The 14869-nt window shown below is 47.4% G+C and overlaps 1 protein-coding gene and 1 pseudogene across 1 annotated transcript; one reads left to right on the top strand and one right to left on the bottom strand.

Moving 5' to 3' along the window:
- Window positions 1–1734: 1734 nt before the first annotated feature.
- Window positions 1735–9784, top strand: LOC136451498 (uncharacterized; annotated as a pseudogene).
- Window positions 9785–10682: 898 nt separating this feature from the next.
- LOC136471694 (uncharacterized) lies at window positions 10683–12494 on the bottom strand. The gene is made up of 2 exons (XM_066469441.1): window positions 12374–12494; window positions 10683–11830 (listed from the first exon to the last, which is right to left on the bottom strand). Exon 2 carries the CDS (start codon window positions 11821–11823, stop codon window positions 10873–10875), a length of 951 nt encoding a protein of 316 aa, XP_066325538.1. The 5' UTR covers window positions 11824–11830; window positions 12374–12494; the 3' UTR covers window positions 10683–10872.
- Between the last annotated feature and the right edge of the window lie 2375 nt (window positions 12495–14869).

Raw genomic sequence — 14869 nt, 5'->3', positions numbered from 1 at the left:
TGATTTATTCATTTCCTTACATAGAATCCTGCATCCCTTTCTGTATTTGAAGCAACTTAGGAACAAAGCAATGGTTGGCATTGGGTCTGGCAGTGGAGGCAACAAAAGATACTGGTATCAGTGCTTGCAGCTTCATATTCACACAACAGATGTGCTTGGAGGGAGGTTGATGCGGACTAGCAGCCTGTTGTTTTTCCTATTCTTCAAGAAATGAGGATGCAGCATTTATTATCTATACATTCATCTCCCTTTGCAGAGTTATGTTCAAACCAGGGTGCCTCGACAAAAGTCTAAACCCTTATAATTCTTGTTATATTTTTACTCCCCAAATGGTAAGGTTTTGAATGGATCTTGATTTATTATTTTTTGCAGAGATAGAACTAACTCATATTCAGATTTACTTCACATGTATAGCACAAGAATGATTTGTTTGCATTTCTTATGGAGCTAATAGTTTCAATTCCATTTTCTTATGTTCATTGTTGACATGTCTTGGTTATAGAAAAGTACAATAGCGGCTAATATGATATTATTATTGGAGTCTGGAATTTCCAAGTCTAACTGTTTTTTTTTTCTCTTTGAACTTAATTTTTTTGGCTTGTGATTACAACAGAAGAGTTGATAGTGGGTTTCACAGATTTCGATTCACTCAATATAGGTCTTTTTGTACACAGACATTTTTATAAAAAATTGATGCAATAACCTAATGATGATAAGCTGGGTGAAGAGACATGAGGTATCACCGTATCAGGCTATGAACTTTAGAAGTTCGGGTCATCCTTTTTGGCTCTTTGAGCTCAATAATGTCAGTATACTTGACACATGGTGACATGGAGATACTATTTTTTACCAACACCATGTCTTCATGGCTGTTGTGCTTTAATACTCTCATTTTTATTATGGTTTTCTCTTGTACCTTGAATTCCATGTGATAACTGAACTGATGTCTATTGGTCAATTTACATTTTGGCCTCGCTTTTAAGACTATTGTACAATAATATTTAGTTACCGTCCTTGGGTCCAATTAATTAGATCTTAGATTCTTCTCAGGTGTTCGTTTTCTTTTATTTTTCATAAGTTCCAGAAGTTCACCTTTTCTATGGCTCAACAAATATTTGTTTAAAGAATAAATTGCACCCCATCATGCAACAACTTATATGGTTGTTACTTTGGTTCTATATAGTAAGCTGCAAAATGTGCAAATGGACATATGAACTTGTCAAATACTCCATGATTTGTATAGAGAGAAATAGCTCTAGTACCCCTATATATTAGAGGTGTTTCCCCTAAAACAAGGTTATCGGCTTGTCGCTGGGGTAATAACCTTCTACTATAATATTAGTTACCATTCTTGGGTCTAATTAATTGGTGCGATAAATTAACGTGAATGTATTCATTACATACCCTATCATATAATGATGATTTTTTTTAGATAAAATTTGAATGCAAAAATGAAGTTTTTTAGGACATAGGGAAGGTGGATTTTTTTTTTTTTTTGTTCCTTTATTCTCTTCCTAGCGATCTGTTTGGCCATTAACAGATCTCAGTCGCAGCTGGAGGTAGCACTGGTATTTAAAGCCCACTAAGAAAACAATGCATCGGCAAGCCCACGAAGCATTGGCTATTGGGCTTGGGCATTGGCCTTCTACTGCCTCATACTGCTCCTCAACACCAAAGGGTTCGATTTGCAGTTTCTCCGTACGGGCCACAGGGCCCGTTTCCGTCCTGGATAAAATGTGGAAAAACGGGCGGGTCAGGACTCGGGTTCCGTCCGTTTTCAAGACCACGGGGCAGCAACTTGCCGCCGGCGCCGGCCACGAAGTAGAAGATCCTCGCGGCTGTCGGTTGCCAAGTCACAGTGACGCCAAATTCCGCATTATGGGTGTCAAGCGTCGCCTGAGCGGGCGTGCCCACGCTGATCGCCCCTACAGATGCAACAGATCGAAGCGCATCTCCCAGAACAAATCGGCGCTGCTGGACGAGATGCCAGGGCTGATCCCGCGCCTCTTCAAGGCCGGCCTCTGCGTCGGCTTCGCCGACACCCCGTCTCCAACATCATCGCCAACACCGTCTCCTCCTACAGCCGCCGCGTCCCCGACCGCCGCGAGCCAGCCGCAGTGACGTCGACGTCCATGCCCGATGACGACGGGAACAAAAAAGAGAAGACGGCGGCGAGGAGGCGGCGACGGAAGGCGCTCTCCCGGGCCATCAACGGCGCCAGAAAGGTGAACTGCTGCCGGCCGGCTCGCTCCTTCCTCCGCTACATGTCCATCGCCGAGCGGTCGCTCGTGGCGCTCGTCGCATTCCTCACCTACTACTTCCGCGCCCTCCCCGGCTGCGAGGCGCTCGAGTATCTCCGCCTGGCCAATGCCAACCTTCTCTGCGCCGTGCGGCTCGTCGAGGAGGACCGCAACTCCAGAGGGAGCTTCAGCTTCGGCTCCCGGACCACCAAGACTGCCCTCAAGTGCGCCGCCTTGGCTGCCTGCCACCCCAAGCCAAGAGCCCTCGTCAACAGGTCCTACTCCCTCGCTTCTCGCATGGAGCAATTGCGCCAGCTCCTGACAACCGAAGGCGGCTGCCTGTCTTGCACAGCCATCGAGAGGATATCAATGGATTGCTGATCAAGCCCCATCGGAAGCTTGGACGCCTTGTTGGAGTTACCCCGCCTCAGTTCCTTGAGGAGAAGAAGAACAAGCAGCCACCGTTTGTGCTCACAGAACCTCTGCAGAGCACCCTTCTTCACAAAATCTATGGATTCTACCTCAAGGCGCTTGCGATGCTGCCGACGGATGGCTTGCGCACGCGCTACCACCGGGGTCTCCTTAAGGCTGGCCACTGCTACGGGCCTTTAACGGATCCTGTCTCCAACATTGTGCTCAACGCTCTCTGGTACAATGCGATGTTCCCACTGCCAGAAGAAGAGCTCTCTGTCTCTGTGACCACCATGATCTGCTCAAGGAGCCTTGTTCTGGTCGCATGCCGCTCCCTTCGTGGCCTTGTTGCTTACATCCGCACTTGCTTTCGCATGATGTCTGAACACCAAGCCATGCGCTATCTGCTCTCAACCGATGTCAATCTCTGGGGAGCAATTGAAATGGCAAGGCAGCAAGGACACATTGAGAGAACTATGTGGAGCCTGTATAGTCCATACAAGGCTGCAGCCACCGCAGCACAGCACCCGGATCCTGATGCAGTTGCAGATTTTTTCGTGTCAACCTTTCCCACGATGCCCTTAGCGCCATTTGTGTTGGATGTGGAGCTCATCGTGCAGTTGCTGTCTGAGTACTGTTCCACTCCCAATGGTTCAGTTGAGACAACAGTTCCTGTACTCTCTGCAGGGGCATCCAAGTTCCTGTCGAGCATTCTGAAAGATTTTAGGGAAGAGGAAAGCTTCGTCTGCAGGAAGGTTAATGCCATGCTGAAGAAATACACACAGCAAACTGGGGTATGTTTTGTGCTTACTCCAGTTCTAAAGTATTATAAAAACTATTATGAATAGTAACCACTGACTCTTTCTTTACCATGTTATATGCATATATAGGGACCTGAGTATGAGCTTCATGTTATCTGTGGCCTGAATTCAAACGTAGGCCCTGGTCGTGTTTTTGGCGTCCATTATGGCCCCTTACTCTCTTGGCGTCCAAGGAAAACTTTTTGGCAAGGCCGAGAGATTTGCATTCTCCTGACACAGTTCCTATACTGTTCTTTGCTCAGTGCTGAAGATGTCATCGATGAATTGTCCTGCTGGACAGTCACGGGACATTCTGGTATGCTTTCTTTCTTTCCATTTGAATATTCAAGTCATATGTTCATCAAGACATATACTATTAGCCTTTTACATATGTTCTTTTTGACAATGTCTTGTGTGAGCCAGCGGTGACTCAGATTACTAAAAATGTTTGAAGGAAAGAAAAGGGGTAGAATAAGGCATCTGAATGGATAGAACTCCTGTCACCTCTATGCACATAGTTGTCATAGTGATAATCCACCTCACCATAAAAATACTACTGGTCTACTTCACTTACATTCATTCACTAACACACCAGGGTCCAAATATCAATGGCAGTGCGTCATTCTCTCAAGTTGCTAGTGGTCATCACCCATACAAACTCATCCAAATTGCCACAATCCTTGATTTTATTGTCACATGAAGCATGTCGCATACATATCTGAGAACAGCAATAGTATAAAAATATATTGGGACAGTAAAAAAATATATATTGGCCTTTTAGAGCTTCGTCTACGAAGGAAACATTCAGAGCATGCTCAGAATTAGTAGGCTTGAACACATTTTATTACATGCCGGTTACCAGTGTTTTTTTTAACGTAAATGCCGGTTACCAGTGTTCTTTTTCTGTAGATGTTGTTGTCTGCATTTTTGCTATGCTGCAGTTAGTGGTTTACCTTCTTTTTTTTTCCTTATATATGTATGCAAGCTATGAAGTTTTTTTTTTTGAACGCAATGGCAGGAGCTCTGCCTTTCAATTAAGATAGGGAAAAAAGTTTATGTACAAGCAAAGACAAACGAGATTAAGGTTTCATCCCCCTTCCCCCCATACACCTGTGAGCTAAACGTACTCAAGAGCTCTCTTCCTTTGGTGTATGTCTTCCTTTATCCTTGCGGCTACTTGCGGCACCGTTAGTATCATGTTGTCAAAATACTTGCGGCACCGTTAGTATCAAGTTGTCAAAAATTCTCGTATTTCTCTCCTTCCATATATTCCAGAAGGTGTAGATAACTACCTCGTTGAGCCGCCTACGCTCAGATCTTGGCACTTTCGCTGCTGCTTCTTCCCACCATGACTTGATGTGGGTGGGGTGTAGGAGTTGCTGTTGCAATTGAGTGAAGTTTTCCCACGATAGGATTTGACCCCAAACCGCCTTGGCAAAAGGGCAACAAAGGCATAAGTGGAGGCTTGTTTCTAAGGGACCGTTGCACATGACACATTGTTGTTGGTGCGGCCACCCTCTCTTTGGTAGGTTATGAGCCGTTAGAATTTTATCTTGCACTAAGATCTAGGCGAAGATCTTGCATCTGTTCTCCACATGCGCTTTCCAAATCAAGTCCGTACGAAACGGGGGTAGCGAACCTCTGAATTGGATTATGTATGCCGAGCGGGTGGAGAAGTTCCCATCATTGGTCCAACGCCAGGTGATGGTGTCTTGTACGCCCTGCTGTAGGTGCACATCCTGTATTCGTATCCAGAGGGATACAAACTCCTCTATGCGGGTAGCCGAGGTGATATTCCTCCCTAGCTTACGCATCCAATTGTTGTTCCGTAGCTCTTTTTGCACCGTTTGGTTTGTCCTTGAGACTAGCCGGAACAAGTTCGGGGCTAGATACTTAGGGGTCTGTCCATCGAGCCAACTGTGGTGCCAAAACTTTATCTTTGCACCATCTCCCAATGATATAATAATTGAGGAGTTGAAGAGGAGGCGGTCATCATCAGAACATGGGAGCTCCGAGCCGCTCCAAGGCTTGGAATCGTCCATCCATTCTTGCCAAAGCCATCGCAACCGGAGAGCTCGCCCAAATCTCTCCAGGTCAGGGACGCCTAAACCGCCAAGGTCTTTTGGTCTGGTAACTGTCTGCCAGTTAACTAGGCAGTGTCCGCCGTTTGCATTCTCCTCCCCCTTCCACAAGAAAGATCTCCTGATTTTATCTATCTTCTTCTTAGCCCAAGCGGCGAGAGGAAACACTGTCAGGTGGTAGGTTGGCATGGAGGAGAGGACAGAGGTTACAAGAGTAAGGCGTCCCGCTCTGTTGAGCCATCTTCCTTTCCATTTGGGTAGCCTGTGCCCAATCCGGTCTATTAGAGGTTGCACATGGATCCTTTGCAGTGATCTAATATGGAGTTGTAGGCCCAAATATTTGCAAGGGAAGCCCCCTCTAGTACCGGTGAAAGGTGACAGCACTTGGTCTAGGTCGACGTTTCCACAACCAATTGGATGCACAGAGCTCTTCTATAGATTAATATGGAGTCCCGAGAATGTGCCAAACGCCTGCAGGATGGTTTTGACAGCTTCTACATCGTCTTTTGTGGGGCTGATGAAAATGGCGGCATCATCTGCATACAATGAGGTTCTCCATTTAGCCGCCGCGATTGGTAAGGGGGTGAGAATCCCCTGTTGAGTTGCTAGGTCAAGCAGACGTTGAAGCGGGTCCATAGCTAGGATGAATAGCATCGGCGAAAGCGGATCTCCCTGGTGGACGCCTCTGGCATGGCTAAAGGTGGCCCCCTGTCGCCCATTCAACATGGGTGTCGAGGAGGATGTACGTAGGAGGATAGAGATCCATTCCCGCCATCGCTGCCCGAAGCCCAGAGCCTGCATCGTCTCAAGCAAGTGCCCCCAGTGTACCGTATCAAAGGCTTTGCGGATGTCTAGTTTCATGAACAAAGCCGGAATCTTCTGCTTGTGTAGTCTTTTGACCGCGCTCTGGACGTACAGAAAATTATCGTGGATGCTTCTCCTTTTTATAAATGCGCTCTGGCAGTTCGAGACGAGGGAGTTGAGTCGGGGGGCAAGTCTGTTAGCTAACACTTTGGAGAAGATCTTTGCAATACCATGGACTAGGCTGATGGGTCTAAAGTCAGTAACTCTTGTTGCATCCGTTTTTTTGGGTAGAAGGATAATGGAAGCCGAATTTAGCCATTCGAAACCCTGGGCATTCAATGTGAATAAGCTGTTCATGGCTACCATAACATCCTCTTTAATGGTTTCCCAACAAGCTTTGAAGAAGGCGCCCGTGAAGCCATCCGGTCCCGGCGCTTTGTCGGAAGGCATGGAGTATACAATGTTTTTTATCTCATCCTGGGAGAAAGGCACCTCCAGATCAGAAAGATCCTGATGATTGTAGCCAAGGGCTTGCCAGTTGATTGTGGAATCTCTCGGCGCCGCGGAGCCAATGTGGTTTCTAAAATAATCGTGTATGACCTTTTCTTTATCTTGGTGGGCCACTGCAATTCCCCCATCCGTATGTAGACAATGTATGTAATTCTTTCTCTGTCGAGCATTGGCTCTACTGTGGAAGAATTTTGTGTTAGCATCTCCACATCGGATGTAAGTTAGCCTCAATCTCTGTCTGATTCTTGATTTTTCAATAGCAGCTAGCCCAGTGCTACGGGATTTGAGTCGGCGACATAGGTGAAGCTCCATGGCCGTGAGTGCCCTATGCTCTTGGGCTGCTTCTAGTTGCAACAATACTTCTTTCACAATGGCGAGTTGTATCCTCGTATCCCCTATCTTGTCTTTCTTCCAACGCTTGATTGCTTTTACCACACGCGCCATTTTGATATGCAAGCGTTTGAGCGGAAGAGCCGAGGCGACCGGCCTATTCCAAGAATTATGGACGAGGTCTTGAAATCCTTCCATCTTAGTCCAGTAGTTTTCAAATCGGAAGGACGTGCTGTGATGGTGGTCAAGCTCTCCCTGTAGTAGGAGAGGGGTATGGTCCGACATGAGTGATGGGAGGGAGTGTAAGAAACACGCGGGGAAGAGCATGTCCCACTCGGTGGTACATAGCAGTCTGTCAATTCTAGTGAGCGTCGGGTTGTCCTGTTGATTGCTCCAAGTGAAGCGGCACCCATTTAGCTTGATTTCTTTGAGCCTCAAATGATCGATCGTCGCTCTAAATGCCCCCATTAGGCGGCGGTTTAGGTTTGGGTTGTTTTTGTCTTCCGCCTGGTAGATGAGATTGAAGTCTCCCAGGATGAGCCATCTATTGTGGGCCGGCGGTGGAATGTTCTTCAATTCTTGGAGGAATTGAAGTTTAGCTGCCTCTCCCTGCGGGCCGTATACCACTGTAATTTGCCACCTTGTTCCATCGGCCCTCATATTGATCTGCGCATTTATGGTGTTCGAGGTAAATACAATGTCGGAGAGGTCGAAGAAGTCTTCATTCACTGCAAGGAAGACGCCCCCTCGAGTCTGTTCCGCCGGTATCACCGTATAGGAGTTTACAAATTTCGCTCCGACTGTTCTTCGTACCACATTTTGATCCATCACCTGCATCTTTGTTTTCTGTAGACATACAACAGTTGCAGCAGTGGTTCTCACTAACTCGCACACGTAGTCCTGTCGTGCTCCGTCATTCAAGCCCCTGACGTTCCAGTTAAGTATGTTGCAATTCAATTGTGCCATAAGGAAAACAAGTGGTCCCTTTTTAAAAATGCTCTAAGGAAGGAGGCAAGAATGGCGCCACCCAGCTCCTCTGAACTGGCAATTTGCAGTAAGCTAATGACACGGATGCATATATTCAAGAGAGTTGCAAGGTGAAAACGCCGATACATCTGAAAGCCGGCCGTCGGCAGAGCGAAACAAAGCAAAAGTTTGCTGCTCACAGAGGTAAAGCTACAGCTAACTGCGAGATGGGGGGTCCAAGTAGTTTGATGGGGAGACGACTGGCTGTCGCCCCGCCCAAACACCATAGCTGGACAAGCACAAAAGATGCGGAGCTCCCTGAGCTCACGTTGCGGTGCACGATTACTAACATCGTCTAAAAACCTACCCCTGCAACACAGTAGATATCTAGGCGCTGGTGGTGGTCAGCATTGCCGCTGCGTCGAGGCCACACAGTGCCGTCAGCGCCTTGACAGTGTCGTCGTCGAGCGGTCCCTTGAACAGGTTGAAGTAGCGCAGCATCGCCTCGTCATGGTTGAGGCCTTGGACGTCGAGGATGCCGAGCCTTTTCATGAGCACTTGTCTGGCCTTCGCCTGGGTGTCCCCCTCGGCCAGATCTTGGCTGCAATGCGCACGCTCCTGCGTGCCGGGACCGTTGGCCTCTTGCGTCGCTGTGGCGGGCTGGGCTGGCGCCCTGGACCCTGCAAAATGGGTTGAGGCAGGGGTCGTGAGATCCCCAATAGGAACTGTGACACCGTCGCTGCAGTGTGCGTTGAGCTCTGACCAGCGTCGGCGAGTACCTCCGGGGTGTTGGTGTGACAAGCGCTGGTCTGGCCCGGTTGCTGCTGGTGAAGTCCATCTGTCATGCGTCGACTGCGCGAGCAGTTGGTGGGTGTTCCGCGGGCGCAGCGTCTGGAGTAGACAAGCCCAGGGCGGAAGCGAACCACCTGGGTGCTGCCCGCCGGCTGTGCCTGCTTCCGATGTGGGGGGAGGACACATGGCCGCCTGGAGTAGACTCGCCCCCAGCGGAAGCGACGCTCCTTAGCGAGGCGTGGTCGTTGCGGTGTCACGTTTTCTTGGTCGGTGACGGGAGGACCCTGCAGTTCAGTCAGGCAAGAGGGAGTCGCAGAGGTCGTCAGCGTCTCCGAAGATGAAACGCTCGGCGGTGCGGACGTGGACGGCGCTGCGGCATCAGGTGTTGGGTTCGGCTTCCAGGGCGGTGACGATAACCTTTTCTTTTCACAGATGATTGAACTGATAACTGTTTTTCTTCTTCTTCTTCTTTTTGCAAAAGGTCGCTGTTATTACTGTGAGAACGAAGGGGCAAAGATTATCCATCCAGATCTAGAGAAGTACATTGGGCGTGACATTGCCTTTGAGAGCATGGCTTGCAAAAGTAACGTGAGTAAAGGTTCTATCTGTGACAACGACTTCATAATTGATTTTGTTGACATATGCGAGGAGGACTTCATCTATTTCGATGCCAGTAGGGATGCCAAGTGTGCAGAGTTCTTGAATGCCCGTGCCATATCGATGCAGCGTCCCAGATTTCTTTAGTAATAATTCTCAGCTTCATGTGCCTCTGAATTTCTTCAGTGCTATACATGCTGATACAGACTTACAGAGGCGTTGTCATATATAGTTTGGCAGTTGGATAGTGGTAACATGTTATCATGGGTACAAAAGCTGCTGAAAGGGACAGAGAGAAAAGCAGTGAAGCCACCATGGAGAAACAGTCACTCATGCATACCATGTCATACTCGTAATACCACGAAAAATCAAAATAAATATCATTTGCATTACTGCAGGATACTTACGTACTAGATAGTGACCATTCCAAATGAAAGATAAGAATGAGTAGTAATGAGCCAATGGACAGAACAAATTCACGAGCGTCTCATTTACTACAGAGGGACAGAACCATTGCAAGTTTGCAATAATCTGAAAGGGCCTCCTTGCCCTAGGGAAAAACCAACAACGAGACCCTGGCCTTCACTTTCACTGGACAATCAAACTTTCTTTAATAATCGTTAGCACATCTGTGTATGAGAACAAAAAATGCTGCATGATGGACCTGGCATGGCACATGCTCCATCCTTGTTGCGAACCCAGGATGTGGTAGTTTTTTAAGACTTAACACTTACGGTGCTTGGCATCAAAGTTGGCTGCAGTGTGGCTCAGTGTCCATTGCATAAGCTCGCAGTCTGGCAAGGCAACTGCAGAAGCACCCAAGGTGAAAGGATATACAAACCAGAAATTCAGACTAGCACACCGTATAATCAAGGCACACGCATGACATTACATAACGTAATAATAACTAGTTTTAAGCCTGAGGGTATTCAAACAGCCATTCATGCATATCCTGTTAAACACCCAACGACAGGACACAAACATTCGAACGTATTACTGTAGATGATACTTGATACTGGAAACGATCCAAATAGATGAATGGGCAATAAGCTGAACAAAGTCGGAACCATCTCGGTTGCTACATAGTTATAAAGACAACAAAAGGCTTTGCGATTTTGCAAAAGCCTGAAACAAGCCTGCTACGCCCCAGGGTACAACCCAAAGTCCAAAAAATGTGACCATGGCCCTCAATTCGCTGGACTGAACACAGTTCAGTGTTGAGGAACAGAACTGCAGTGCTACAGATAAGAACAATGATCATTTCTAATACCAGAGCACTACTACTAAGTAAATCTGTCCAAGGCATTCATGGCATCAATATCCTCCACATTAGTAGCTAAGCTATAGTTTTTTGTCAACGGACTGATACAGAAGCAAGCCTCTTTTGGTCCACCATGGAGTAAGTTCAGACCTTGGACTCCTGCCGCTGTGATTCCTGTCACTGAGACCTGAAAGGTCGAGACAGAGCAACTGGCTATCCACTTCAAGCAGCTGCTTTCCTGTTTCAGGCATTGCAGAGTTGGGTGATGCTGCAACCTTTTCATGATCATGAACTTTGTGAAACTTCTTGTGGCTTGCCAATCCTTTGCTGGATGTGAAGACCTTGCCGCAGAGCTTGCAGTCGTGGCTTGCTGTCGCCTTCAACACATGCGAAAGACTGATGAACTTCAGCTTCACATCAGAGATACAGCTCTCTGGCATCAACTCAGCATCCCCAGTTTGGCGGTGACCAGAGTAATCCAGCTCCATCTCACTCTTCTGCTCTAGGTAGGCCAAGTTGCCATCCATCTCATAATCCTCACCGCAATGCTCATAAGCTGTGTCCATGCCAGAATGCCCTGAGATCGTCATCAGAACACGTAAAGCATTCACCTCCTCCATCCCATACGTCAAGGTCACTGGGGTAGACACAGGGACATTGTGATCACAGTATCCATCGCTCTCTCTTGGCACCTCCTCTGCCACCATCTTCCTCTCGCGTCGAATGTGTGCTCGCATGTGCATCCCCAGTGCACCACGGGCCTTGAAGCACAGTTGGCATTCTGTCTTGGGGACCGGTGTCAGGTACTCGTCGTCGCTGGAATCACACAGCAACCAGGTACTGTGTCGCCTCTCCCAGAGGCCATACCCACCGGCACCACCTCTGGTGTTGGCAAGGCTAGGCGCGGTGCTTGACAGCTTCTTTTGCTTGCGTTTGCTGCTGTGAAGATTCATGTGGCCCCCGAGCGACATGTATGATGTGAAGCTTTTCCTGCACAGCTTGCACCAGTGTTTCCTTCCTCTCGGCGGCATCCCTGAACTGTACAGAGCAACAATCAATGAAATGATGAACTCGATATGGATGAAAGGAGGAAATGAGACCCACGAACAGAAACGCTACACGCACACGGGTAAATCTTGATTCTTGAAACTACTCCCCGCAATAAAAGCGGTTATTTTTGTTGCTGAAATTATTTTTGGGAAACCCTCTACGGCATGAATGAACTTGTGAAATGGCTTCAAATTTAACAAAGACATGAGCTTTGTTCTCCCTTGAGAAAAAGAAGACGAGATTCCTTTTACATAAAAAAGAAGAGGAGGATATTCGATTGGATTGGTAAGAGGAGAGAAGCACTAACTAGTAGCTACTCGACGGAAACCCCAAGAACGCAATAACTAGAGCATATCGGAAGAACCAAATCAGTCGACCGTCGACAAACCAAGCAAATTTACTCGTCATCGGAGAAAATGGGTTGGGTTTGTTTTGTTCAGCCGCATTCTAGACGCAAGCTCGCAAATTTACAGCTAATCGGAAAAAAAATCAAGAACTCTGAATTGGCGTGGTGCGGAGACTAAACCAAACCTCCAATCGTCTCCCTTCGGATCTCACGGCGACCTGGAGGATTTGACACCGATTCCCGCGGCAGCCCGGCGGCCTCCAACCGTTGCAGTTGCAGCTCGCGGCGGCGGTGGTGGGGGTTTCTTGCTTGCTGCTTTTTGGAAGGGGCCGAGGGGGAGGAAATGGAACCCGGGGCGTTTCTAGTGCGCAGCGCGAATAGGGGGAGCCGTTGGCGTTCGATCGGACGGTCGTGAAGGCGCTAGGGTCTAGGCCTAGGGAGATCTTGGGTAGCCGGCGGATACCGCCAAAATTTTCTGACACGACGTAGGCGGTTTTTTTTTTTGTGACTGACGTAGGCGGGATTGGGTTTAGGATTTTGGGTTTTTGGATTTCATAAGACTCACGGATGTTGAAAATTGTGTAGAAATATAACTATTGAGATTGATCTAAAAGTTAATCTTTATACTATGCCATGTTAGTTTATTTAACACCTATAAAACTCTTATAAACCTTGCATTAACACTGGTTCAAATACAACTAATTTCAACTTTCAAGTGCTACACTAAACGTTGAAAGTTCAAGCTAGCACCATTTGATTTTTCCCCAAATGAAAACCCTATTCGATTTGATGTGTTAGAAGACCACATGGAAGTTAATCTTTATATAAATCACACAACTTTGTAATGATGATGACGACAATAATAATAATGTCGGGTTCATAAACCCGGGGTCCCCAATGGACCCGCTTCCCTGCAAAACTCGGCCCAACAGGTGGCGCAGCGACAGCACTTGCCTGGGCCGGCCCAGATACACAATGACAGGTCAAGACCACAATCCGGTCCCCGATCGGCACCTCCGGCCAGGAGATCTGATCGGAGGTGCGACTAGAAGGCCTGGCCGTGGTGGGACCGCAGTCCGACTCCGACCCCCTTTCTCCGACCGAGAATACGGCAGGACCTCTGCTCGCTGCTCTTTCCCGACCGACACGGTCGGGGACGACTGGGAGCGACCGACCGGGGACGCGCGCTCGATATGGTCCCGGGAGCAGGCGGAGAAGATAAGGTAAGACGCTCAAGTCAACCGCAATACCGAGGATCGTACCTTGTCATGCCCTACGCACCTGCAGGATGGTGCCATCGGATCATGTCAGGCGAACAAGGTAGAGCCTGCCAGACGCGTCAGAGCATAAACAGTACCAGGCGAACATGGTAGAGTCTGCCAGGCGCGTCTGAACATAAACAATATTATGGCCGCCGACGGCCATCCCGTACCTGATGACGTGGGCAACAAGACTAGGCAGCGCCCATATGAACTCTCTCTTTCTCTCTGACTTGTAAGGCCATCCCCTTTAACTATAAAAGGGGATGCATTCTCTCCTACCAGAAGGACAAAAGCTTCGAACCCCCGAATTCCCGAAGACTCGATGACTCAAGGACAACAACACAACGGCTCTAGAGCTCGACAGCTACACAGTCTACACACTCTCAATAGCTGATAAGCTCGGACACACAGAGCATACGCTCCGATACTTAGCGCACGTTTGAGTATCCGTCACTCTCTTCCACTTGGCTCAAAGTCCGACCAGGCCTCTAACACCCCCTTCTCATTCCTTACTCGTACAGCAAACTTCGAGCACCTGGGCTCAGGAATAAAGTCACCGACCGATCTCAACTGGACGTGCCTTTTGCCTGAATCAGTATAAATTATGTGTCATTGAGTGCTAGGCCACATCCAATCACAACACACGACAAAACTATAAATATTTACTTGTTGGCCACATTTCGCACCCACATAATAATGACGATGACAACGGCAATTAAAGAAAACATAGATGCACGAGAGAACCAACAGATGGTTGGCGCCATGGCAAGCATAGCAACAGAGTAGGGGCTCTGGTGGCCATGAGAAAAATGAAGTCTACCATCATTGTGAAATTTCTTTTGAAATACACTCACGCACATACACCTAGGCACTCCTTAATGGATGCATGTGCACTGAAATATCAGGCGCAAATTTAAAATTAACAAAATTATCGTAGGTGTCTTAATGTCGATCATCACCTATAACACTCAAAAGCCTGACTTTCTTAAAGCATCTTTTGAGAAGTGTATTTGCATGTGTCTTATACAATATGAAGTACTCATATTTTTCATTGCTTTTAAACTCACATCTCCTATATTTCAGGTGCCTGAATTTTAAGATAATTTTAGACAACACTCTTATACAACAACCTAATGCAAGTAATTTGTTATTTTTGTTATTTGTTATTTGTCTTTGTATCATACCATATCAAAATTTGGTTCTTGTCTGACTATAGAAGCAATTATAAATTGTTAATTTATATCCATGAAAGTACAATGCCGCAAGATCCGTCAGCTCAGATGACCATTAATTTATATCCGGGTTAACTCAATTTCGTGACATGAAACAGGATCAATGGTTTGCCAATGTTTCACACACACTGAAATGCATACATATTATATAAATGAAGCTACGAACAAAACAAAACTTATACGCATA

The sequence above is a fragment of the Miscanthus floridulus genome, chromosome 1 (genome assembly GCF_019320115.1).
Source record: "Miscanthus floridulus cultivar M001 chromosome 1, ASM1932011v1, whole genome shotgun sequence".
NCBI classification, from domain to species: Eukaryota; Viridiplantae; Streptophyta; class Magnoliopsida; order Poales; family Poaceae; genus Miscanthus; species Miscanthus floridulus.
Note: the sequence above shows the minus strand (reverse complement) of the source record. Positions and strands in the feature narration are given on the sequence as shown.

What these genes read in the sequence shown, in the direction of transcription:
- LOC136471694 (XM_066469441.1), bottom strand. Translation starts at nt 11,823, where the DNA reads ATGCCGCCGAGAGGAAGGAAACACTGGTGCAAGCTGTGCAGGAAAAGC.